Consider the following 23,927-nt stretch of genomic DNA (forward strand, 5'->3'; position numbering starts at 1 on the left):
CTTGTCAATGATTTGATGCGGGGTGATTGGAAACATCTATGGTTACAAAGGGGAAGCTGGGATTTGGGTGAGATCAATGGCCAATGCCTCTTGGAGTACCAGGTGGGATCAGTTTTCCTCTCAGGCTGTGAGGAGCAGTTTCTGTGGGCTTGGGGATAAGGGGATATAGCTTCCAAGAGCACTCAGCCCCTCAGAGTTCAGTCATGAGGTCTGGCTCCCACCTCAGACATGTCCCAACTGTTTGACCCTTAGCCTTAGCAGTTAACTAGAGAAGAGCTTGGAGTTTTCCAAATGAGGTGTGGTGTCACTGTGCGGAGCCACTCTCTTTGTTGCCGCCACCCTCTCAGGTATTCGAGCAACCAGCCTTGAACCCAGTACCCAGACAAGCTTAATGTAGAGCGTAGGCTCCGCCTCCCTAACCCTCCCTGGCATAGGCTCCGCCTCCCTAACCCTCCCTGGCAGGGTGCAGCTCTTAGGCATAGCCTCTCCAGCAGGGCTTGGCTTTTAACTTCTCAGTCCCTTTCTCCTGGCTCTGCAGTGGCCCCTCCCAGCTCCAGCTTCCTCCCACCGCTGCCAGTGCAGAGCCCAAACTGGGGCACCCACCTCCCAGGCTATCACATCTCTGGGGAAGAGACAGTCTCATGAGAAACCCAAGCCTGGGCAGTCTCCCGTTCCTGGTTTTCCAGGGAGCCCTGGCGGAGAGGGCTGGGAAGAAAGGCCCAACTGGAAGGGGAAGGGTGTGGGTGGGCTCAGATCCAGCCTACCTCCTACTCTCCCACTACTGCCAATCCCCTCCCTGGCAGGCACACACTCAAGGCAGGGGTTTGGCGCTGTCTCGGGGTGGGAGGTTGGTGGGGGCAGGAACAGTTGTGTGTCTCCCGGAGTGAAGGGGGTTGATTTGTGGCAGTAACACACCCACCCTGAGCTGTGGCCCAAGGCTCAGGCTTTGTTACTTCACTGGCTTGCTGCCCACACCTGGAGGAGGGGGGAAGAAAAGCCCCCACAATACAGCTGTGTGCACGTTTGGTAGAGCTCAAGGCCCCCAGTTCTGACTGCAAATGGGGCCACGAGAGGGGCTTAGAGAAGGCGGCTTGCATGCCTGTTCAGGGCAGCCATGGCCTCGGGCCTCACACCTTGGCACCCAGAGAGCACAGCAAACCCGGCATCCCAGACCGGCCTGGGTCTCAGCCTCAGCTTTGTCAGTGGGGTGTAGGTTCTGGGCAGGCTGAGCAAAATGACATTCATTTCACTACATCCTGTGGCTGCTGCTCACTTCCTCCTCCACTCGAGGAGTGGTGTGGGGGTGGGGGGTCGGGTGAGGACAGATTAGGAGGAAAATGTAACTGGGCTGGGGGCCTCTGGTGGTGGCTGGGGTTTCCCAGGGACTGGCTGGGGTGGGAGGGAGGGTTTCGGAAGTGTTCTGAGGGAAGAAAAGCCGAGGGGAGGAGCTGGAGGCCTCTGGAAGTCCCAGCGGTGGCACAGGCTACACCTTAGAGTTTCTGAAAGGGACTGTCATAGCACCCAGGCTCTTAGAGGAGGTGGAGGCTGCCTCAGTTTCTCACACTCTGGGGTGCTGGTGAGACTGGAAGAAGAGAGGTCAGAGGCCAGGCTGGCCCTGGGCTGGAGGCTAATCCTGGGAGGGTCTGTGCTGTGCCCTGCTGACCAACTTCTCTTCCCCACAGGCAGAGCCACCTGAAGCCCAGCACTGAGGCTGCACTTTCCCGAGGGCTTGACATCAGGATCTATGTTTAAGTTTTAACTCTTACAAAGACCACGGTAATTCCTTCTCTGAAGCCCTCGCAGCCCCGCAGCGCCCTCGCAGCCCCAGCCTGCAGCCCAGCAATGCCCTCCAGCGGCCCCGGAGACACCAGCAGCTCCTCTCTGGAGCGGGAGGATGATCGAAAGGTGAGCACCTGAGCTTGGTTCTTTAGGGAACACTGTGGCTGGTGCCCAGGAAAGAAGAGGGGCCTGTCCCCACATGGTGACAGCGTAGGGGGGCCGACCTGTTGTTGTCATGGGTCACATATACTGATTATCCCTGCCAAATAGGTGCTTGCCTGGGAAACTGATTCTAAGCTGCGGCAGGGATATGAACCAGGTGCTCTGGTTGCAGGACCATAGCTATAACCACTGTGGTCTCTGAGGGTCAACTTTGAGGATCAACAGGCCCAAACTATATGTCTGTGCAGCTTTGAGGGGTCATCCCTGCAGGGATTTCTTTGTGGATCTGCCCTATACTAGCTGTGAGACCTCAGGTATCATTGCACCTCTGTGTTGGAGCTGCCTGTTTCCTCCTGCATTTAGTAGTTTTCTGGGGCACTGTAGACAGGAGGTGATCAGCCCACACAGATATTCTAGCACGTGGCTTTGTTCAGATGTTCAGGAGCAAGTGACGTCATCGACCTTTGGAGATAATGATGTCCCACCCACCCAGGCTCCAAGTGAGAGTCACTGGGTAACCTTTGAAGTGGCTCTAGGCCATGGAACCAGTGATTCTGTGTTTTCAGAGTCCCCTGAGAGGTGACCTCTTCACCTTACTGCTGAACTTCAGGTTGGGATCAAGTCAGTCAAAAGGGATCTCATCAGATGGATGGGATCTGAAGGGGCCACAAAAAGTCACCTTGGAGCTATGGCCACTAACTCCAGCACTAGACTCTGTGTCCCCCATGTCAATCTGTCTACCTCACTGTCCTGCTCTCTGGGTCCCTGGGAGAGGTGTGTGAGGTTTGTTCTCCTGACAAGAGATGTCCATCCACACAGGCAAGGGCCAGCAGCCAGGAGCCCTTTCCTGCCTTGCTCATCCTTAGAGTGTGTTTCTGCGCTCTCGGAGGTTCTGTTGTCCTGCTGGCAACCCTTGAAACATCGGAGGTGCGACAGGTGGCCTAGTTTATAGAAGGGATGCTGAGCTTAGTCAGCAGTAAGCCCAGATCGGGGTCTGCCCTCTTGCCTCCTGGATCTGACATTACTATAACCGCCCATAGTCCTGATGTAGCCAAGGATCCCACCCCCAGTATGTACACTTACACATAGGTGTGCACACAAGAGGTCCAGGAGCCCAGGCTACAACTCTGCACAGTGCTGTGTGTGTGCGTGTGTAGTCATATGTACTGACAAGCTGGGAGTCATTGTGTGTCCCCAGACAGGGGCCCTTGGAAATTCTTAGTTTTGTCTCTCCTCCCCTTTAGACATGGTCTCTCATGCAGTCCAAACTGGTCTTAAATGCTCATTGTAGAAGGAGGACCTTGATGTCCTGTTCCTAACCTTCCACTTCCTGAGTCTGGGCCAGGCTTGTGCCACCCTTGAAGCTACATCGCCAGCCCTCCAGCCTCTCCTTTGTGATCCCATTGGAAATGACTAGATAGTCTAAGCTCCCTGTAGGCCTTCTGAACCCCTCTTGCTCTGAACTCAAGGAGTGCACAGTCCCTGGCCATAGTGGTGGCCATACTTACAGTCTCCTAAATGCTGCAGTGGCAGTGGTGGTATAGCTAACTCCCTCCTTTCTTTGGGCTTGGCTTTGTTTCTCTGCTAGGCTGGGTGAGCCCGAGCCTCTTCTGCCCTGGCTCCGTGTTCTGACGGATGCTGACACACCTCACAGACTCCAGATACCCCATAGCTGGGACAGACTCCTGTCATCAGACTGTGACCCCACCCTGCACAGCAGCAAGTCACGGACTACCAGATCCCTGTATTCCGATAGCTCACTTTGAAGCAGAGGAAGAAACACTGTATAAAAAGTCAGAAGTCCCAGGCCCCAATGCTGGGGCTGCCACTTCTGGGAGATGTGACTTCAGGCCATCTGGGCTTGTGTTTGCTCAGCTGGAAAATGGGAATAGTAACTCTAGCCTTGCCTGTCTTACAGGGCGCCTGTGGAAGTCAGATGAGGTCACGGGCAGGGAAGTGCCCTGCAGACAGCATAGTCTGGCCCAATTATGAGGGATTACGATTGCTATTATTATCTACCCATAGTAACTGCTCTGGCTCTGGTGGCAACAAACACACGCCCAGACCTAGATCCTGGGACTGATAGAGTGAGCATATTCACATACTGGCAGGGGCCATTATACCAAAAGATGACAGCAATCTGGATAGACAAAGGCGAGAGCCTGGCTGGGCCTCCTTTCAAACCACCTACACTCACAGCACATATGCTGGCTCACCTGGCACCCACGGGCTGGCTCCAGCAGAGCCACCTGGTAAAGGCAGGTAGAGACACTGGCAGTTGCTATAATGGTCCAGCCAGCCTGGGACGGGGACATTGTATAGTTGTATGTGGGGGACATGGGCTTGCTCTACAGCCCAAGAATCTCCAGAGGTGACACAGACACCTGGCACAACAGAGCCGTCTGCTGAGCCTGAGGGAGGGGTGAGGCTCCTGCTGGCCCTTTTCATCCAGCAGCCCCACCTGCCTGGCTAGCCTGCTACTTGCAGGCTCCGGGTACCATCTATTGCCCATCCTAGGTTCCCAGGCCTTTGTTTTTGCCTTCCCTCTCCTGCTAGCTGCTTCCTTGTTCAGTCCCCTCTGGGAAGGCCTGGCTGAACTCTCTTGGATTACAGTTTGCAGACGAGTCGTCCTCAGCTGTGACGCTCAAACCAACCATTTCAGCATCACCTGTGAATGAATGGGAGCTGCAAGGTGCAAGCCCCTGCTGGACCTATGATTCCCCAGGGTCTGCAGTAGCATGAAGTAGGAGGAATGCCATGGACAGGAGCCAAAGGCATCAGGGCCAGGCAGATGGAGTGCGGAGCTGGGGTGACAGACAAAAGGGCTGTGCTTGTCTCAGAGGGATTTGTGGAGGTGAGCTCTGCACCCTGCCACCCATGAGCTGGGAGGGGCTGCTGTTTGGGGAGGCTATCTCTGTGACCAGGGCTATCTCCGTGACCTCCATGCTGCCCTTTCCTCTGGCTTCAGAAACTTTGTGGCCAAGGTGCACTGAGCATTGTCTGTTGGCTAAGACACTCTATGAATTATTTTAATTCTTATAATTGCCCCCAAAAGGCACTGATATTTTCACAATTCTCTTATTAAGGACTGAATTGAAGCTTGGAGATGCTAAGTCACTGGCCTGAAGTCTTCCAGTTTGCTGTTCAGGGTCCTTCAAGGCGAAGAGGGTGGAGCGAGCAGTGGCTTCCATATGTGCTGCTCTGCAGTGTCTCATGGGTTTCTCCTGCTGCGAGTTCAAGGGTGTTTATTTAGAATGAAAGTTGGGATCTGTGTAGCTCTTCACATCCACGGAGAGAGAGATGCAGAGACAGAGAGACAGAGATTCAGAGAGACGACAGAGAGAAATCTTCCTCATAAAAGACACTGCTGTGTGCACCCAACTGCCCTCTACCCCTCCCTTTCTGCATGGTCTGCCCCTTTTCTTCCTCCCTCCATCCCTGCATTTCTTCAGACTTCCTTACCTTTCTGTGGGCCTCACACACAGCTCAGTTCCATAAGTCTGCAGGGTGAAAGGGGTGGTCCTGAAGGACTACTGTATAACAGGGGTGGGGACTACAGGATGCTAAGGCCATGCCATGTCACTCAGGCAGGTGGACCCTTCTGCCTTTCCTGTTGTGGAGTAGAGGAAACTGCAGTGGTGTAGATTTGTGCTAGAGAGCTCAAAGTGTGTGTGTGTGTGTGTGTGTGTGTGTGTGTGTGTGTGTGTGTGTGTGTTGCCTGTGTGTGTGTTGCCTATGTGTATGTGTTGCCTGTGTGTGTGTTGTGTGTGTGTTGCCTGTGTGTGTGTGTTGCCTGTGTGTAAGTGTGTGTATTGCCTGTGTGCATGTTTGTGTGTGTGTATTGCCTCTGTGTGTGTGTGTTGCCTCTGTGTGTGTGTGTGTTGCCTGTGTGTGTGCACATGTGTGCTTGGGGCTAAGGCTCAGGCTCTTATTTTCCCTCCCTCTTCCACATGCAGCCCAGAGACCTGGCAAGGGCACATTTCCCTGGGCACTGAGCTCTTCCTCTGTGTGACACACAGCTCAAGGCATCCTTGGATGAGGTCCCCACCAACTCCACAGGTCTGCAGGAGTCCAGCACTGTGGGGATCTGCCTTACTGCACTCAGGCTTCCTCGCATGCCCACGCGGGGCAGGCTAGGCATTGGAGGCTCCTTTGAGTCCCCAGTGGACTTTTATGCTCTTATTTTTCTTTTCAAAAAATTGGAAAATCATTTATTTTAAATTGTGCGCACGTCTGCACATGCATGAACACACTAAATATTTCTGGGTACCTGTGGAGCCTAGAGGCGTAGATCCCCTGGAGCTGGAGTTACAGCCCACTGTGAGTTGCTTGATGTGGGTGCTGAGAATAGAACTCAGGTCCTCTGAAAGAGCCTATACACACTTTTAATCACGGAGCCACCTCTCAAATAGAGAAAAGCTGATTTTTTTTCTTTCCACATGATAATGGCATGTACATATCTACTTAGTGGGGTGATTGAATACTTGGCACTGAGCAGGCTTGTGATGTACATGGCCTGCTAGAGCTGACCAGGGCCCAGGATTGGCTTATATTGTCTTAACTTCTCTACATGAGATGCTATGAACTGCAAGTTTAGCCATGTTCTAGCAAGGCCTCGGGTAAGGTCAGCCAGGCCCTAGACACAGACCTGGATTTGCATCAGAGCTTCCTGCGTGACTCAGCTGCAGAGCCAGCACCCTGCCCGCTTGCCTGCCTGAGTGCGCTGTTTCGGTGACATGGTACACATGAGTGATTGGTTAACTTGGGGACCTGCCACATAATAATTTAGCCTAATTGGTCTGGTTCTGGGTCACTTATTTGTCTACCACTTGCTTCCCTGCCTGCCTGCCTGCCTGCCTGCCCCTCTCTGGGCTGTGAGGGAAGGGAGCCATGCTGAAGTATGTGGAGTATGGTCTCTAGAGCCCAGCATATGAAAAGAAGCTTTCTCCAGGCCCGCAGGCACGAAAAGCCTGAGGAGGCCTCTTTACTCTTGGGATAGAAGGGAGGTCAAGGCAAGTGACAGTGAGACCTACTGATTGCTGTGGTTATTTAGCTCCAGGAGTCTGAGCAGGGGACACAGCCAGGCTTACAGTCGTATTGGTCTCTCAAGCTTTAAATGATAGGGGGAGGATTGGAGCCCAGCCCTGTTAGGAAAGCAGATTCCCTAGAGTAAGTGTGGGCAAGACTGGCATCAGCCATGTAGAGGGAGTATGGAGAGCTGAGCTTAGCAAGTGTCTCTTCTGGCCTGGGCCCAGGAGGCCTGGTTGTGCCTATTGCTTCCTTTGTAGAGCCACGGGACAGTTAAGGTGTCAGCCATTGTATCGTACTTCACTGTAGGGTATGGCACGTTAGCCACCAGGCATCTCCTTTATGCTGCAGTTACTGCAACTGTTCATAGTAACCCAGGAAGCAGCTGCTACTTCTATCCCCACTCCACGGGTGGGGGACCGAAGGAGGCTGGGGAACTTGGCAAAGGCCAGGTGGCTGCAAAGCAGTTTCATCTAGACTAGCTGCTTCTGTAAATCAGGGGACATCCAAAGCCACAGCAGGCTGCTAAAGGAGCAGACATGAACATGCTTATGTCCATGGGACTGGTTGCAAGCAGAACAGTGGGTGTTCCACTTGAGAGCTCAAGACCGAATTTCATTTGTATCCAGTACACAGTAGGTGTTTAGTGGATATTTTCACTGTTGCCTGGCCTGAGCATGGGGGATAAGATCCAGCCTACTATGCGTTCCTTCCAGAAGAAGGTGAAGTAAGCAACCTGTGGTGACAGGATGGATGCCCTGGCAGGCAAAACTATTTCTTGCTTTATTTTTCAAGACAGGGTTTCTCTGTGTAGCTCTGGCTGTCCTGGAACACACTCTGTAGACCAGGCTGGCCTCGAACTCAGAGATCTACCTGCCTTTGCCTCCTGAGTGCTGGGATTAAAGGTGTGTACCACCACTGCCCAGCAACAAAATTATTTCAAATCCTTTAACCTTTATGAAGCACCTGCTCTATACAAGTTCCTATGGTTTGAAGGGGATCCTAAAAGAGACACTAAGGCATGGCTCCTGTCTCCAGAGAAGTGGTGGCCTTTGGCTAGGAGGGGTAATTTCTTTCCGTCAGTAACTACCCTGTGAAACTAGTGACTGTTTGCTGACTACTGTCAGTTTCTGAAATGAAGGACTGATGAGCTTTCAGGGGTGGCTCTGAAAGTGCCTCTAGCAGTTCTTGTTATTCACAGGACCTCAGCCTCCGTCCCTTGCCGTGGAGAAGGAACCACCTCTGTAGGGGTGAGGCAGGAGGATTGCAAGTCTGAGGTCTGCATGTGAACGTGTGTATGTCCTGTACAGGTCTGAGATGCCCTGCTAGGGCTTCTAAAGCAGGGTGCTCGGGCAGCCCAGGGCAGGGCTTTGCCTCCTGCAGAAGACAATTCTTTTATCCAATTCCCTGGCCACAGACAGTTCCTGGGAGATCAGCCAGCTGGCAAAGGCTATACATGCTTATTGTCCTGGGAGGCCTGGGCAAGTAGCTGGCTAGATCTGGCAAGTTCATCCCCTTGATTCAAACACCAACTTGAGGCATCTGTTCAGATTCTGGGTCAGTGGCTTCTGCTCTAAGCACTAACGGGAGCATGGATGTCTCTCTGTTTCTGGGGAAGGGCTTCTTTTGAGGAACAAGGGCCTATGCCTAGGCCTGGAGAGGCAATTGTGCGTGAGTGTGTTTGCATGCCAGTGAATGAGGTGTGCATTCAGTGTGCACTACTTGTGTTTTCACTGTGTGTGCATAGAACATGGCATAGGCGGATATAGAGGCTCAAAAGACCCACAGGCTGGAAACGAGAAGATGGAACTGTTGATTCTGAAGGCTTCCTCCCCTGCCTCTGCCTTCTACAAATCTCATAATCTCTCTGAGCTTCACTTTACCATCTGTGTGATGGGAGAACATGACACCTACTGTGGTTTCTGTCAATCATAAAAATAAAATGAAGTAGAGCTAGGCGTGGTAGAGCAGGCCATAAGCCCAGCACTCAGGAGGTAGAGAGAGGATCAGAAGTTCAAGCCCACCGCAGCTGCCTGTCAGGTTCCACGCTGGCTCAGGCTTTTGAGAGCCTGTTTCAAAACCCAACAACAAAAAAGAATATATGGAAATGCTTTGTGGATTTTGCTGTATTGTACAAATGTGAGCGATTATTATTGGCATAGCACGGCTTGTCAGAAGGCAAAGATGTGTGTGGCTTAAAATAATCCACCCAGTGAGCTGTGCTAAAATGTAGGTCAAATCATAGCCTCAGAATTTTAGAGAGAGGCTGGTGGGAACCACTTAACCTAACAGGCCACCCTAGCTGAAGGTTCCCCAAAACTGTAAAGACTTCCAGAAAAGGAAAGTGACAATTACGTTTAAGGTCTAGACAATCTGTTTTAGGTTGGGTGTCAAGGCGGATCCCTGACTCTTGGGACGTGCAGCCCGGAAGACCACAAACGCATGGACACTCTGAGTTACACAGTGAGAGCCTTCCTCAACACACAACGAGAAACTAACAGGTGTGGTGGCTCATGCCTATGTAGCACTGGGCGGGAGGCGGTTGTATGTTTGAGGCCAGCTTAGGCTTCGTAATGAGTTTTAGACCAGGCTGGGCTCAACCCATGGTAATCCTGTTTGTGACTGTGGAGACATAAAGATCTATGTGCCTTTGTACCCTGTGTGCTGTAGGTTTGTATGTGTGTCTCATTTGTGCATGTGGACTCTATTCTTTACTGAGTGTCTGCTATGTGACAGTCACTCCTCTAAGGGTTGCCCAGTGTCTGTCTTGTGCTGTCTGTCTGTCAGGCTAGGCATTTTTTTTTTTTCCTGTTGTTGGTTTTTAGAACAGAAATTCAAGTACTCTGGACTGGCCTAGAAATTCCAATCCTCCTGCCTCCACCTCTCCGAGAAGTCCCTGCTGGCCAAGCACATTAGTGCACGCCATAATAATCCTGGCACTGGGAGGCAGGAGGATTGCAAGTCTGAGGTCAGCCTGAAATTCATGGGGAGACTCTGCCTCCAAAACCAAAAACAACAGCTCTGGTTACTCGATTCAAGCAGCTCAAAGCATTACAGGGGTGGGCGGCTGTCAGGACCTATCTGTTCAGTCTAGGTAGGGGAAGCAAGCCGGGGAAGCCTTCAGGAAAGGTGGGTTAGGTGGGCGTAGCTGTGCCGGGGGAAGCAGCTGCTTTTGCACCTGCTGCCTATGTTGGGGCCCTGGGATAGAAAGGAAACACAGGCAGTTTAGCAAGAGCCCAGGGACCTTTGCAAAGACTAGGAGCTGGGCTTGATCCTGCAGGTCCCTGGGGTCCCCCTCAGAGAGGGTTAAAGCTCTGTAGAATGACATAATCCACCTTGCAATTTGGAAAAGTCGGGCCGCCCCAGCATCCGCATAGCTCACCATAGCAACGGCGGCAGCCAGATGTTGGGATCTGTCTGCTTGTGAGTGATGGCTGCACATGGAGGGGAGAGAGCTGGGATTTGCTGGAGGCCGGGAGGGGGCCTCTGCTGGTGGGCTGGGAATGCTGACCCCTGTGAAACATTCTAGTCTGGAGGCAGGAGGAAGTAAGCCGTTCCCGTGACTGTCACGTTCCCAGGTCCCTCTATCACCTTACTTATTTCTCAAGCTCCAGCTGTGGAGCAAGCATGATTTCCATCTTATGGATAAGGAAAGCAGCCTGCAGAGATGCTCAGATCAAGGTGACCATGGTAAACAGTGTAAGTCTCTGCTCAGCCCAGCCCTGCACTTTGCAAAACCTGTCTATAATTTCTGCACCCCCTACAGTGCTTGAGGGGCTAATTGAGACTCCTACCCTGACGGATGAGGAGGCCAGTGTGGGTCAAATCTGTTCCCACTAAAAGTGCTGCTGTTTCCAGCTGCTCGGGTTACTACAGCGCAGGGTCTTGCGTTTCAGTGTTTGTGATGCCCCTTCACTCGGCGCTGCTTGCAGATTTGAGAAGCATAGCCCACATTCCTGACAGGCCCCTGACAGATGCAAGGATAAACCACTCGACAGACTTTCCTGGAGTTCCCAAGGGCATGGCCCAGGCCATCTGTTCACCCAACCAGTGTATCAGCCCCCTGCCCAGTGGTATGAACAACCACAGGCGGGCTCAGAGCAGAAAGCATACCCTCCATTTTAGAATGCTATATTGATAACTTGCTTTCCACAAAGCTGTACTGAACTTCATGGGAAGGTGGGAGCCAAACCTGGATATGGATCCAGAAGTCTGGGAGGTCTGTTCTGTGCATTCCTTGCTTCATGCTGGGGTTGGGGCCCAGGCCTGGTACACAGCTCTCTGCCTGGTACTCTCCAAGTGCTGGTAAGGTGGCTTCTTCTTCCTACGCTGGATTAGTCTGAATTGAACCCAGCAGGGACAAAAGTGTGCTGACTGTGTGTAGCATGCCTGGACAGATCGTATGAGGTAAAGCACGTGAGCAGCACATGGAGGGACCACATGGTATAGGGTTTGCTGTTAAAGACCCTAGAGGTGGGGGCTGGAGAGATGGCTCAGTGGGTAAGATCACCTGACTGCTCTTCCGAAGGTCTGGAGTTCAAATCCCAGCAACCACATGGTGGCTCATAACCATCTGTAACAAGATCTGACNAACCACATGGTGGCTCATAACCATCTGTAACAAGATCTGACTCCCTCTTCTGGAGTGTCTGAAGACAGCTACAGTGTACTTACATATAATAAATGAATAAATCTTAAAAAAAAAAAAAAAAAGACCCTAGAGGCCTTTCCCATGGGGTCATGAGAACAGGGGTTTATCTGTACCAGAAGGCCAAGTGTCTTTGGTTTGGTTTGGGTTTTGTGGTAGCTGAAGATGGTTTTGAACTCTCCATATAGTGAAGGATAACCTTAAACATATAACCTTCCATGTCTGCCTCCCAGTGCCGGCATTGCAGGCATAGATGGCAGCGCTGGAGACCCAGGCCTCAGTTCCAAGCACACTAGGCAAGCCGTCTACCAATCTAGCCCCAATGGCTTTTTTTGTTTTGTTTTTTTTGTTTTTTGTTTTTTTGTCATTGCTATATGGTGGCCATGTTTTTTCCTGATGAAAGACCCAGACTGGCTTTCACTCTTCGTTTTTTCAGACAGAATCTACAAAGTCAAACAGATCCCCAAAACTGTGATAAATGTCGTTTGCTAGAGAAATCATAGTTCAAATCCCAGGGTTTCTGGGTAGTTGTGCTCCAGGACCCACCCTAGGGTCTGAGGCAGAAACAGTGACCAGAGCAGACACGGGCCTGGTGCTTGTTCACTTCAGAAAGCAAAGGCAGGCAGACGGCTGCGGCTGAGTTCTTCCCCCGGTCTGTGACAAGGAAGCTGAGGCTCAGAGAAGAGGCTCCCACAGTGAGGACCAGGGGCTGTAGACCTGCTCTAGTCATGTCTGTGAGCTCACACTTTCCCTGATATTTTCTATAAAGACAGTCACGGCTGTGGTAGAACCAAACCAAAAACAGTGTCTCACTCCCAGAGTTGCCATGCCAAGGTAACCCGCACCCTCTGAGCTGCGCGTGTCAGATTTGATCTGTGTCCCCACGAGTTTCTTGAAGAGGCATCCTTAGATCCTTGGGACACAACTCAACAGAACAACAGCTGGCTTCTCATGGACATGTGTTCTTGGCTACCTGTGGCAGGGCCCCTTCTGTGTCCCGCCTGTCTCCCTGGAGCCCTCTAGCCTCACCTCTTTGTCAGATTCTCCTAAAAGGAATGCCCAGAGGTCAGTGGTCCTGGCGGCAGCCTCTCCCTCCACACTGGAGCCTCTGCCTCCTGGAGACCCTTTGTCCTCAGGCCATTGTATCTTGCCCAGTGGCAGTGCCCTCCAGAGCCAGCTCTGACCCCTAGCCAGATGTCCTTGACATCATTGTCTCAGGTCTCTTGCCTCCTAGCCCTTCCTTTCTCCTACAGTGCATTGGAGACCTCACCTGTGCCTTTGTCCATTCTGTCTCCCTTGTAAGCTGGACAGTCCCCACCAGTAGGTGCTGAGGTATGCCTGTCTGTCACCTCCACTCACAGCTCTTCAGAGGCCTGTTAGAACTTGAGATGTGATTGTCTGCTTCCTAGACATGCTATGAGTGGATGGATGGATGGATGGATGGATGGGCAGACAGTATTGCTCTTACTATGTGTCAGATGCCTGTGATCGGTCACAGTAGGTCTTCATTACATGCCCTTCCAATACCTGAAAATCGATGTGGTGAGCCACAAACTATTTTGAAATCACAGAAAGCGAAGTTGAGTGGGATATGGAGGACCATCGCAAATCTCCAGGAAGCAGGGACGCCCTTGCCTTCTCTGTCCATGGTACCAGTGTCTCTGTGGCCTGGCTTTCTGCAGTGAGACCTGCAAAGCCCTTTTCAGCTGCACAGCCTGCTGCTCTTGGTCAAGAGCTCTCTCCCCTTCCCCAGCTTTTTTCTGCCAGTAGTTAGTCATGTTGGAGCCTGCTGAGTCAGAAGGGACTTGTGGGTGGCTTGTGGCCAGGCTGGAGCAGTGAGGCGGGACTTTCTAGGTATGCAGCTCTGCCCAGAAGATATGCGCGGAGGGCACAGCCCCGAGCAGGTCTTGATGAGTAGCAGCAAAGCAGAGGTGCCGTGCTCTCCAAGACACTTCTGTGGCGTGGTGATGTCAGTGTCAGGGCCACATGGACCAGGCTCGGGGCAGGAGTGTTTGCAGCCTGAAGGAAGTACCCGGGTTCTGCAGTGTTGCATGCATTTTACACTATGTCACTAAAGTGATCGTTTGATGATACTTTGTTTTCAATAAAGATTCATTAAATAGCTTGCTGCTTGAATGTCTGTAACTATGTAAGTTTTTTTCCAATCATAGAAATAAAATCGACTGTGGTCTGGGAATATGACTCAGTGGTAGAGCCCTCGAATCCCTGAGGGAGGATAGAGTGGTAGAGCCACTGAGTAGGTACTGAGTTCAGTACCTAGCATCCAAACCAAACAGACTCAGAGCCTCATTAGGATCTTTTGTTCCTCCATTTACTTGTTTGCTTTTTGTTTTTCAGGACAGGCTTTCTCTGCATTTCCTGGCTGTTCTGGAACTCTAACACTCTCTGTGTCTCTCTGTGTGTGTCTCTTTGTGTGTGTGTGTGTGTGTGTGTGTCTCTCTCTCTCAGTCTCTCTTTTTCTCTGTCTCTCATTGTATCTCTCTGTTTTCTCTCTTTCTGTGTCTCTCTCTGCCCCCCCCCCAACCAGGCTGGCCTGGAACTCAGACATCTGCCTGCCTCTGCCTCCTGCGGCGTGCGTCACCATTGCCTGGCCGTGTTATGATCTTATAATTAGGAAAGTGTGGGAGTTGGAGAAATGGCTCAGTGGGTAAAGTGTTTGCTGCTTAAGCGTGGTGATCCAAGGCCAAATCCCCAACACCCACATGAAAACTGAGGATGCGGTGCCCACCTATAGTCTCAGTGCGGGGGAGACAGACGGGAAGACCCTGTCTCAGAAAACAAGGGCTCGGGTTGTTGATATAGTTCAGTGGATGAAATTACTAGGCACAAAGTCCCAAGACCCCTCGGTAGAGAGAACAAATGCCTGAGAGTTCTCTGACTGTCTGTCACATGTCCACTTGTATTGCATGTGTATACATGCCCATACACACAGATAATCTATGTAATAATTTTTAAGGATATTATTTTGGGGGCTGGTGAGATGGCTCAGTGGTTAAGAGCACTGACTGTTCTTCCCGAGGTCATGAGTTCAAATCTCAGCAACCACATGGTGACTCACAACCATCCTTAATGAGAAACAAATTAAAAAACCTATGGGCTTGAGAAAGCGGGGCAGGAGTGAAAGGGAAGGGGGGAAAAAGACATTTTTTTTATTTGTTTATTTTTGTTTTTCTGAGTCAGAATTTCTCTGTGTAGCCCTGGCTGTCCTGAAACTTGCTTTGTAGGCCAGAATGGCTTCAAATTCAGAGATCCACGTGCTTCTGCCTCTTGAGCGCTGGGACTAAAGGTGCGTGTCACCACCACACCTGGCCTAAAGAAATTCTATTGTGTAAAGGTGGAGAGCAGTTGTGGAAGGCACCTGATTGGCTTCATCTCCACATGCACACATACATGCACACATACATGCACACATGCATGTAGTTTTGTGTGCTTAAAGCCAAGTATGGCAGCACTTGCGCACTCAGAGGTGGAGACGGTAGCTCAAAGTTGGCTACATAGGGAGTTTGAGCCTCGTCGGAGCTAGGTGAGATCCTGTCTTAGAAGCTGTGGTGGAGGCAGGGGCAGGGGCAGATGGATTTAGGTCAGCAGCCTGGTCTACAGAGTGAGTTCCAGAACAGTCGGGGCTACACAGAGAAACCCTGTCTCAAAAACAAACAGACAAACCCCAATAATAATAATAATAATAATAATAATAATAATAATAATAATAATAATAATATTTTTTTTAATGTTGTGAATGGAACATACACTTTTTTTTAACATACACATACACACACACACACACACACACACACACACACACACACACACTAGGCCTGGTAGCTCATGCATTTGTTTTGTTTTGGAATTATTTATTTATTTATTTTATGTATATGAGTACACCATTGCTCTCTTCAGACACACCAGACGAGGGCATCATACTCCATTACAGATGGTTGTGAGGCACCATGTGGTTGCTGGGATTTGAACTCAGAACCTCTGGGAAAGCAGTCAGTGCCCCTAACCACTGAGCCATCTCTCCAGCCCAGAACATACACTTTTAATCCTGGAACTCAGGAGACAGACTCAGATGGTTTCTTTTGAGGCCCAGTCTACATAACAAGTTCAAGGTCGGCTAGAGTTATATAGTGAGACCCTATCTTTAAAAAAAAAAAAAAAAAAATCAAAGCACACAGTACATGCATTGGAGGGAGTAATACCCACTGGAGGTCCCGGGGTCCTTCTAGGATTTAGCAGCCTATTGTATTTAGCCAAAGCTTGTGATTGAACCTGGGGTGTTGTGCACACTAGGCCACCGAAGCTGTACGCTGGCCCTCTGGGTGTACTGGGATGGGGTTCAAGTTTACCACCCAGGAGGGTTGGGGACAGCATGGCACAGCCCTGGAAATGTGACTGTTGTGGAGGTAGCACAGGAGGAGGCCCATGCCAGTCCAGATAGCATGGAACACAGTGCCTCTCGTGTCAGCTCTGGCTTACAGGGTGTGTCTGTGTCCACAGGAAGGAGAGGAACAGGAGGAGAACCGTGGCAAAGAAGAGCGCCAGGAGCCCAGCGCCACGGCCCGGAAGGTGGGGAGGCCTGGCCGGAAGCGCAAGCACCCACCGGTGAGTGTCCTCTCTCACATGACCGTGCCTGTGCTGTGGACAGCAGCGATGTCTATCCACCAGGCTTTGGGGACATGAAGGCCAGACGTGGGGCTTTGTTACATCCTCCGTCTTTGAACCTGGTTTTGGACTAGAGGCCAAGGAACTTGTCTGTGGATATGGGGGCTGAGATTTCAACCAGACTCTGACCCCCGGCTTCCCACTAGAAGGGTACCCAGAAAGCCTGCCATGTTCCCCAGCTGGACGGAGGGCCCGAGTCTGCCACAGAGCCATACACTAGCCACGGTCCTCTGCTCCCAGGAAGACCTGAGGCTAGACGGAGCCTGATTCCAGAAAAAGGAAGCCATGCAGCCTGAGCTTCTGCAAGAGGCCCCAGGCGTTGCTGAAGGCCTGCAGGGTGACGTGCTCCAGGAGCCAGCTGAGGTCTGGGGGAGCTACAGGGCTGCTCAAGATGGAGAGAGCTGGGAGGTGTGGTGGGGCTGTGGGCAGGAAGAGCCTGCCTCCCTCTGTCCTAAGGGTGGATAATTATTTCTCAGCAAAGCCAGCTGGATCCTTTCTCTTAGCCCTACCAGCAGAGAGCAGTAAACTTAGAGCAGGAGGAGCAGGAGGGTGAGGGGGGGCAGCAGCCCTAGATTGGTAACAGTCCTTCTTTGGGGCAGCGGGACAGCAGGGAGTGGCGATTTTCACACATCTAGTTAGGGAGATGGCTCCGGAGAGGTCAGAGGTTCTTGGAACCTGTGGGGAGCAAATGGGGACCACAGTCAATTCTGCATGATGCAAGAGGGAAGGCGGAAGTTAGGTAACTAGCTGGTAAGTAATTTAAGAGATCTTAATAATAAAGCACACATGGATATTTTATGACTTGTAATGACAATGAGTTCGGAAGAATGTCCAGCTTGAGGCAGCTGCACAGGCGGATCCCCATGCTTCTGTCTTTCACCCTGGAGCACCTTGAGGGGTGAAGGTATGTGAGGGAGCAGCTGACTCCATTTGACTGCGGGCATGTCCTTGCCCCCTGAGGCACCTCAGCCTGTCATCCGCAGAGCAGATTTCTGCACTCTAGTCACTGCGGACCCAGAGGCACCACCTGTAACAAATAAAGAGCCAGTGACCCTTTGACTCCAATTTGTCGGTCTGGAATCAAAAGGCAGGAGCAGCACTGAGAGGGGGTGAAAGTCTGGGGTCAGAGGGTAAGAGGAACTAATTCGCTGAGTGAGGACTGGGCGGAGTCATTCAGCCCTTGCCTGAATCCAGCTTTGGTGCAGAAAGAAAAATACTGTCTTTGGAGACCAGCGGACCTGGTTCAAATATCCACTTTACAAGCCACCACCTTTCTGAGCTTGAATGAGTCACAGCCAGACCGCAGGCAGGGTGTATTCCTTCTAGGGTGCCTGAGATGAATTCAGTCCGCTGCAGAGCAAGGGCTAGACCCGTCCCTGCCTGGCACCGCGGCAGTCACAGTTTGACAGGAGAAAGAATGTCATGGTTGGCGCTTCTGAGCTATGTGACCTCCCTGATAAAGTGGGCTGTCAGAAATACCTGCCCTGTGCACCTCCTGGGGTGCTTGCAAACAGCACAGTGGAGCCCAGATGGGCAGCGTGTGCCAGATAATAAACTTGCATAATTCCAGTGTCCACAGACCAGGCTGTGAGCCCGTGGGGTGGGGCCAGCACTGACCTCTCAGTACACATTATGCAAAGCGTCAAGTGGATGTGGTCCAGCTCTGGGTGACACTGCAACCACCTGTGCTCAGAGGAGAGGCCTCTGGAGAGAGCCCCTTGGAAAGCTGGTGCCACTGAAGAGTCTGGGACATAAGATACAGGAGACTTGGTTGGTAGAGTGCTCACCTCACATGCATGAATCACTGGGTTGGAGCTCAGTTCTGTATAATATTGAGCATGGCACGGTGGCACTTGGGTGTGGCGGCAGGAGGATTAGAAGTTCAAAATCAGCCAGGTGGTACACGCCTTTAGTCCCAACATTTAGGAGGCAGAGGCAGGCAGATCTCTCTGAATTTGAGGCCAGCCTGATCTACAGAGTGAGTTGCAGGACAGCCACAGAGAAACCCTGCCTTGAAAAACAAAAACAAAAAACAAATAAAACAAAATAATAGTAATAAAAGTTCAAGGTAGGGTTGGTGAGATGGCTCAGTGGGTAAGAGCACCCGACTGCTCTTCCGAAGGTCCGGAGTTCAGGTCCCAGCAACCACATGGTGGCTCATACCCATCCTTAACAAGATCTGACACCCTCTTCTGGAGTGTCTGAAGATAGCTACGGTGTACTTACATATAATAAATAAATAAAAGTTCAAGGTAATTCTCTGTTAAATAGTGAGCTTGAGGCCAGCCTTGGCTATGTGAGGCCCTGTCTAAAGAGTTAAATTTAAAACATTTTGTAATGGACTGGAGGGTTGGCTTAGCTGCTGCACCCGTTGCTCCTGCAGCGGACCTCCAGTTTGACTTCCAGCACCCATTGGTGGCTCACAGTCATATGTAACTCCAGGTTCAGGGGTCAGATACTCTTTCTGACCTCCAAGAGGACCAGGCAAGGATGGAGCATTATGTGTTGGAGGGAACAGAAAGTCAGCTTGCAGACTGCGGGCTTTTACGGCAGGCCGCCGGGGATGTTCCGTTGCTGCTGCTGGCCTCGGTCTGGGTTGCTAGCTCTGGCGGGGCAGGTGCGGAGCAGGTTTTCTCCTCCCTCCTGGTGTCCTTGTCTCCTTTACAGCAGAGCTCAGCAGGCTTCTCTGGGATCTGCTGCAGCCCTGTGGCTGGATTCCCTAGGAGCATTTGAGCAGCCCTGTGTCTCCCAGGCAGGTCTGAGGAGGGCGGCGAGCTAGTGGAGGGGAGGCCGAGAAAGAGGCCAGGTGTGGCCGGGCAGGAGAACTTGCTTCATGCGAGCTCTACTCTGCAGCACTGGACAGAGGGGTTCAACTACACATCTGGGCCTCCCCGGCCCCCAAATTAAACACCTTTGGCACCTCCTCAATTTGTCCCCAAGCCTGTGCAACAGATTCTTAGACATCTGTGCTTGGGGGCTGCTGTGTTAGTTTCTTAGCTAGGGAGCTCAGGTTAGCTCACGTCCCAGAACCTATTGCTTCTTGCTCTTCACATGGGAAGAGGAAACTTACCCTCCAATCTAGTGTACTGGAGAGCATGGTCACAGTAGTAAACTGCTTGGCGGGTCCTGCTCTTGAGAGTCTAGCAACTCTCTGTCTCTCTCTCTCTGTGTCTCTGTCTGTCTGTCTGTCTGTCTGTCTGTCTCTCTCTGTGTGTGTGTGTGTGTGTGTGTGTGTGTGTGTGAGAGAGAGAGAGAGAGAGAGAGAGAGAGAGAGAGAGAGAGAGAGAGAGAGAGACTGACTATGCCGCCTTGGCTGTCCTGGAACTCACTATATATTAATCAGGCTGGCCTTCTGGAGTACTGGGATTACAGGTGTGTGGTATGTGCCACTGAGCCCAGCAGACTTCCATTTCTTTCTTTTTCCTTCTATTTTATTTATTTTTATCTGTATGGGTGTTTTCCCTGTGAGTGTGTCTGTGTGTCATGTATATGCTTAGTGCCCACAGAGGCCAAGGGAACGGAGGAGGGTGTTGGATCCCTTAGAGCTGTAGTTAACAAATGATTGTGAGCTGCCATGTAGGTTCTTGGAATCTGAGACCCAGGTCCTCTGGAAAAGTAGCAGCCTTGATGGTTAAGCCATCTTTCCAGCCCTAGGGCTCCCTCCCTTCTCCCCTTCCTCTGTGCCTCCCTCCCTTCTTCTTTCTCGCCCTCCTTCCCTCCCTTCCTCTTCTTCCCCCCCCCTTCCTCCCTTCCTCCCTTCCTTTCTTTCTTTCTGTTTTGTTTTTTTCAAGACAGGGTTTCTCTGTGTAATAGCCCTTCTGTCTTGGACCTTGCTTTGTAGACCAGGCTGACCTTGAACTCACAGACCCATCTGCCTCTGCCTCTAGGGGCATGTGCCACCCCACCTGGCTCATGGACTCCGTTTCTCTTTAAGACTGGAGAGATGGCTCCATGGTTAAGAGCACTGGCTGTTCTTCTAGAGGTCCTGAGTTCAATTCCCAGCAACCACATGGTGACTCACAACCGTCTGTAATGGGATCTGATGCCTTCTTCTGGTGTGCATGAAGACAGAATACTCATACAAATAAAATAAATAGGTACATCTCTTAAAAAAATAAAAAGACAAGCTCCAGAGCACTCCCCTGACTCCCTGGCTCCTTCTTGTCCCCTCTTCCTGCCCCTCCACACTGTGCCCAACACTTAACTGGTCTTGGTCAGAAGAATTGTGTATTCTTGCTGCCCCACAGGGGGCTCCAGGCTCACTCTCCCTACATGGGCAGTTTGATAGCCCTACTTGCCTCTTCCCTTGGAGCCATATCCCATCAAGCCTCGCTTGAAAGTGAAGCCCAGGGCCGGGGGTGGGGGGATGGGGGGATGGGGATAGTTCAGCAAGCAGAGGTACTTGCTTGACCAAAAGTGATCTGCACACCTCACCACCAGAGCCATGGCTGCTTCTTGTCCGCAGAGAACTCTGAATCAGTTTCTAGGAGCTTGAGGGTTCTAAACTGCAATCTAATTTATTTACTTATTTACATACTTACTTGCCAAGTGGCACTCAAACCTAGCTAACGCCCCTGAGCCCCACCTCCAGCCCGGAAACCCTCCCCCTCCCATAACTCCTCCCATAACTCCTCCCACCCCTTCTTTTAATAATGAATATTAGTATTCATGTTCGGGGTTTTTTGTTGTTGTTGTTGTTGTTTTTGTTTTTTGAGACAGGGTTTCTCTGTGTAGTCCCAAGTGCTGGGATTAAAGACATGCATCACCACTGCCAGGCTTTTTTTTTTTTTTCCAATGATACACTTTCTTAGCAGAGAAGTTAGACTCCAGCCCCATCGCAGCTCCTAAATCTCAGATTTGCTTTCACTCTGGATAAGGAGAGCTTTCCTCCACTGGCTGATTGGTTTTTGAGACAGACACTTTGTAGCCTGGGCTGTCCTTGAACTTGCCACAGTCCATACCAGCTCCTTTGTATGTCTGCCAGATGGAACTTATTTCATTACCTACCAAGAATAAAAAGGCTAATAGCACAGTACTTTGTCGCTGAAAAGGCCGGTTCAAAGATTTACCTCAGGCTAGTTAAAGATGACTTTGTAGGTAAAAGCCTGAAGAATCTGTGTGGGATGGAGACCAGGTCTCAGGAATTGTCCTCCGACCTTCAGAAAAGTGCCAATGGCATGCACAAGCTCTTACACACACACCAATAATAATTAAAAGACTCACTTCGTGGATCCCCACCCCCTACTGTGAGCCCCCTGCTTCTATTTTCCCCGGGAACCTGGGACCCCAAAGCCTTTTAAGTTAGTATATGAATGCAGGGCTATTTGAAAACGTGCATACTGTTCCAAAACACCATACAGAGAAAGCTGAGGTCTGAGTGTGTGGCTCAGTTGGTAGTGTGCTTGCCATGGGTGCACCAGGCCCTGGTTTCTCACCTTTTCCAGAGGACCTGGGTCTCAGATTCCAAGAACCTACACGGCAGCTCACAACCATTTGTTAACTACAGCTCTAAGGGATCCAACACCCTCCTCTGCTCCCTTGGCCTCTGTGGGCACTAAGCATACACGTGACACCAGCACCACATAAACATGCCTATAATCCCGGGACTTGAGATATGGAGGATCAGAAGTTCAAGGTCATCCTTAGCCAGCATCAAGTTCAAGGCTAGCCTTGGCCACATGAAACCCTGCCTCAAAAAATAAAAAATAAAAGAAAGAAAGAAAATGTAACGGAGGGAGACTATGACACAAATCCTGGGAATCCAGGTATAGCTGGGGAGGCTGGGGTGGTCCAGAGCCTGGGAGGTGAGGCGGCTTCAGAGTAGGCCTGGGCCCGCCGCACTGGCAGCATTGCATTGGGGAAAGCCAGGACACTGCAAAGCAACAGGAAACAGGAAGCCAGCTGCTGGGCTAGGAGGGCCTTAGGAAGGGAGCTGGCACCTGGGCCAGGGCCTGTGGGCCTGGGAGGAGGAGACTGGCATGTGGCATGTGAAATCAGGCCTGGGTGTGCGGCTCAGTGGAAAGAGAGGGCCGGTTCCCTGCTTACCAGCTCCTGAAGACCCTGCACTGTGACAAGTGGAGCTGTGGTCACAAGCCCAGAGAGTTCTGCAGAGGTCTTTGTTCTAGCTGGTTCTAGCTGGGGCAGCAGAGGGACAGTGTCTGCCTTGGCCCACCAGACCCTGGGGTTGGTTGGTGGGGAGGCCCTGCCAGGTCTACACCCTGTTTGCTAGCGGCATGCATATCAGTGGGGATTTATACCCACCAACTTCCTCCAGGGTTATTTTTGCTTGGAGGGTGCATTCTGAGGTCATTCTTGCTAAGAATAACCCAGCAAGGGCGGGAGGAGGAGTGGGTGGGAGCTGGCACCGAGCTCAGCTGAGCCAGGCTGGGCGACTTACTCCACAGCAGCCTCCTGCACCGCCAGGAGGGCGTGGGTTCCAGAGGGCAGTGCTGTAGGGCAGAAGGGCAGAAGCCAGAGGAAGCCAGGCAGCGCTGGGCTGAGCCTCTGCTGCCTGGGCAGTTTTACGGCTCCCAGGGCTTTGCAGTGTGGCGTATTTTCCAGTCTAAGCGCCATTTGGTTCTTCTCCAACAGAACTAAATCCCCTCCTCGTTTCCAGACCAGTCCTGTGCTTTGCTAGCTCTTTAAGCAGAGGCTTGATGGCCGATCCCCCTTGATTTTAGGCTCTCTTAGTCCTGGGCGCCGCTCCTGGTCACACCCCAGCAGCGGCCTTCCAGAAGACCCGACCGAGGAAGGCAGAGCTGGGATGGGGCATGGGGAGTTTTAACTCTTCCTAAGGTTTGTCCTCCTGAGCGTGCAAGAAAATTCTGACGGAGGCCAGTGGTGGCGGTAGGGGGTGTGTGCCAGCAGGTGTGGACCTTGAGGGTCAAAGAAACCAGGGTAAATCTACTGGGAAATGTGGGGCTTCCCTGGCCCTTAAAGGAGGGCAGGAACCAAGGGGAAGTGGCAGGTTCTGCTGAGGCCATGCTTTGCAAGGTGGGGCAGACTGTGAGCCTACCAGCCTGTTGTGTGGACCAAGGTTTCGTTAAAAACGAGTCTTACCTGGAAAGATAGTATGCAAGAGACCTGAGGGGGTTACTGTTTTTTGTTGTTGTTGTTGTTTGGTTTTTTTCGAGACAGGGTTTCTCTGTGTAGCCCTGGCTGTCCTGGAACTCACTCCGTAGACCAGACTGGCCTCGAACTCAGAAATCCGCCTGCCTCTGCCTCCCGAGTGCTGGGATTAAAGGCGTGCGCCACCACCACCCGGCGGGTTACTGTTTTTTATTTTATTTTATTTTATTTTTGGAACATGGTGTCCTGAAACTCACAAAGTAGACCAGGCTAGCCTCAAACTCCCAGAGATCTGCCTTCTCTGCTTTCTGAGTATGGAGATTAAAGGTGTGTGTGCCACTGTACCCAGCTTCTTGATAGGCACACACAGTCACACCTTGTGTTCTTACTCTGTATCCTTTAAGGGATGGGAATAAAGGGAGTGTGGAGCAGAGGCAAATCCTGGCCTGGTGAAGGTGTACAAAAACTGCATCCTTCGCTGCTCAGATGATGGGGTGAAAGGGGAAGCCCCCCCCCAGCAGTGGCTCAGGAGGGACCCGGCAGTGGCTGGGGGGGGGAC

General features: G+C 51.6%; 1 protein-coding gene across 3 annotated transcripts in view; it reads left to right on the forward strand.

Moving 5' to 3' along the window:
• Window positions 1-23,927, forward strand: part of Dnmt3a (DNA methyltransferase 3 alpha) — a 105,086-nt gene that overhangs the window by 26,241 nt on the left and 54,918 nt on the right. For 2 of the 3 annotated variants that reach the window (XM_029540814.1, XM_021201569.2), the window contains exons 2-3: window positions 1,683-1,905; window positions 16,136-16,240. In XM_029540814.1, coding sequence (XP_029396674.1) covers window positions 1,843-1,905; window positions 16,136-16,240 — 168 coding nt within the window. In that variant the 5' untranslated portion in view covers window positions 1,683-1,842. Of the gene's footprint in view, window positions 1-1,527; window positions 1,906-9,351; window positions 9,471-16,135; window positions 16,241-23,927 lie in introns of those variants that run through there. The other variant, XM_029540815.1, reaches the window with a different exon arrangement.

Source organism: Mus pahari, chromosome 7 (genome assembly GCF_900095145.1).
Source record: "Mus pahari chromosome 7, PAHARI_EIJ_v1.1, whole genome shotgun sequence".
In the NCBI taxonomy this organism is placed as follows: Eukaryota; Metazoa; Chordata; class Mammalia; order Rodentia; family Muridae; genus Mus; species Mus pahari.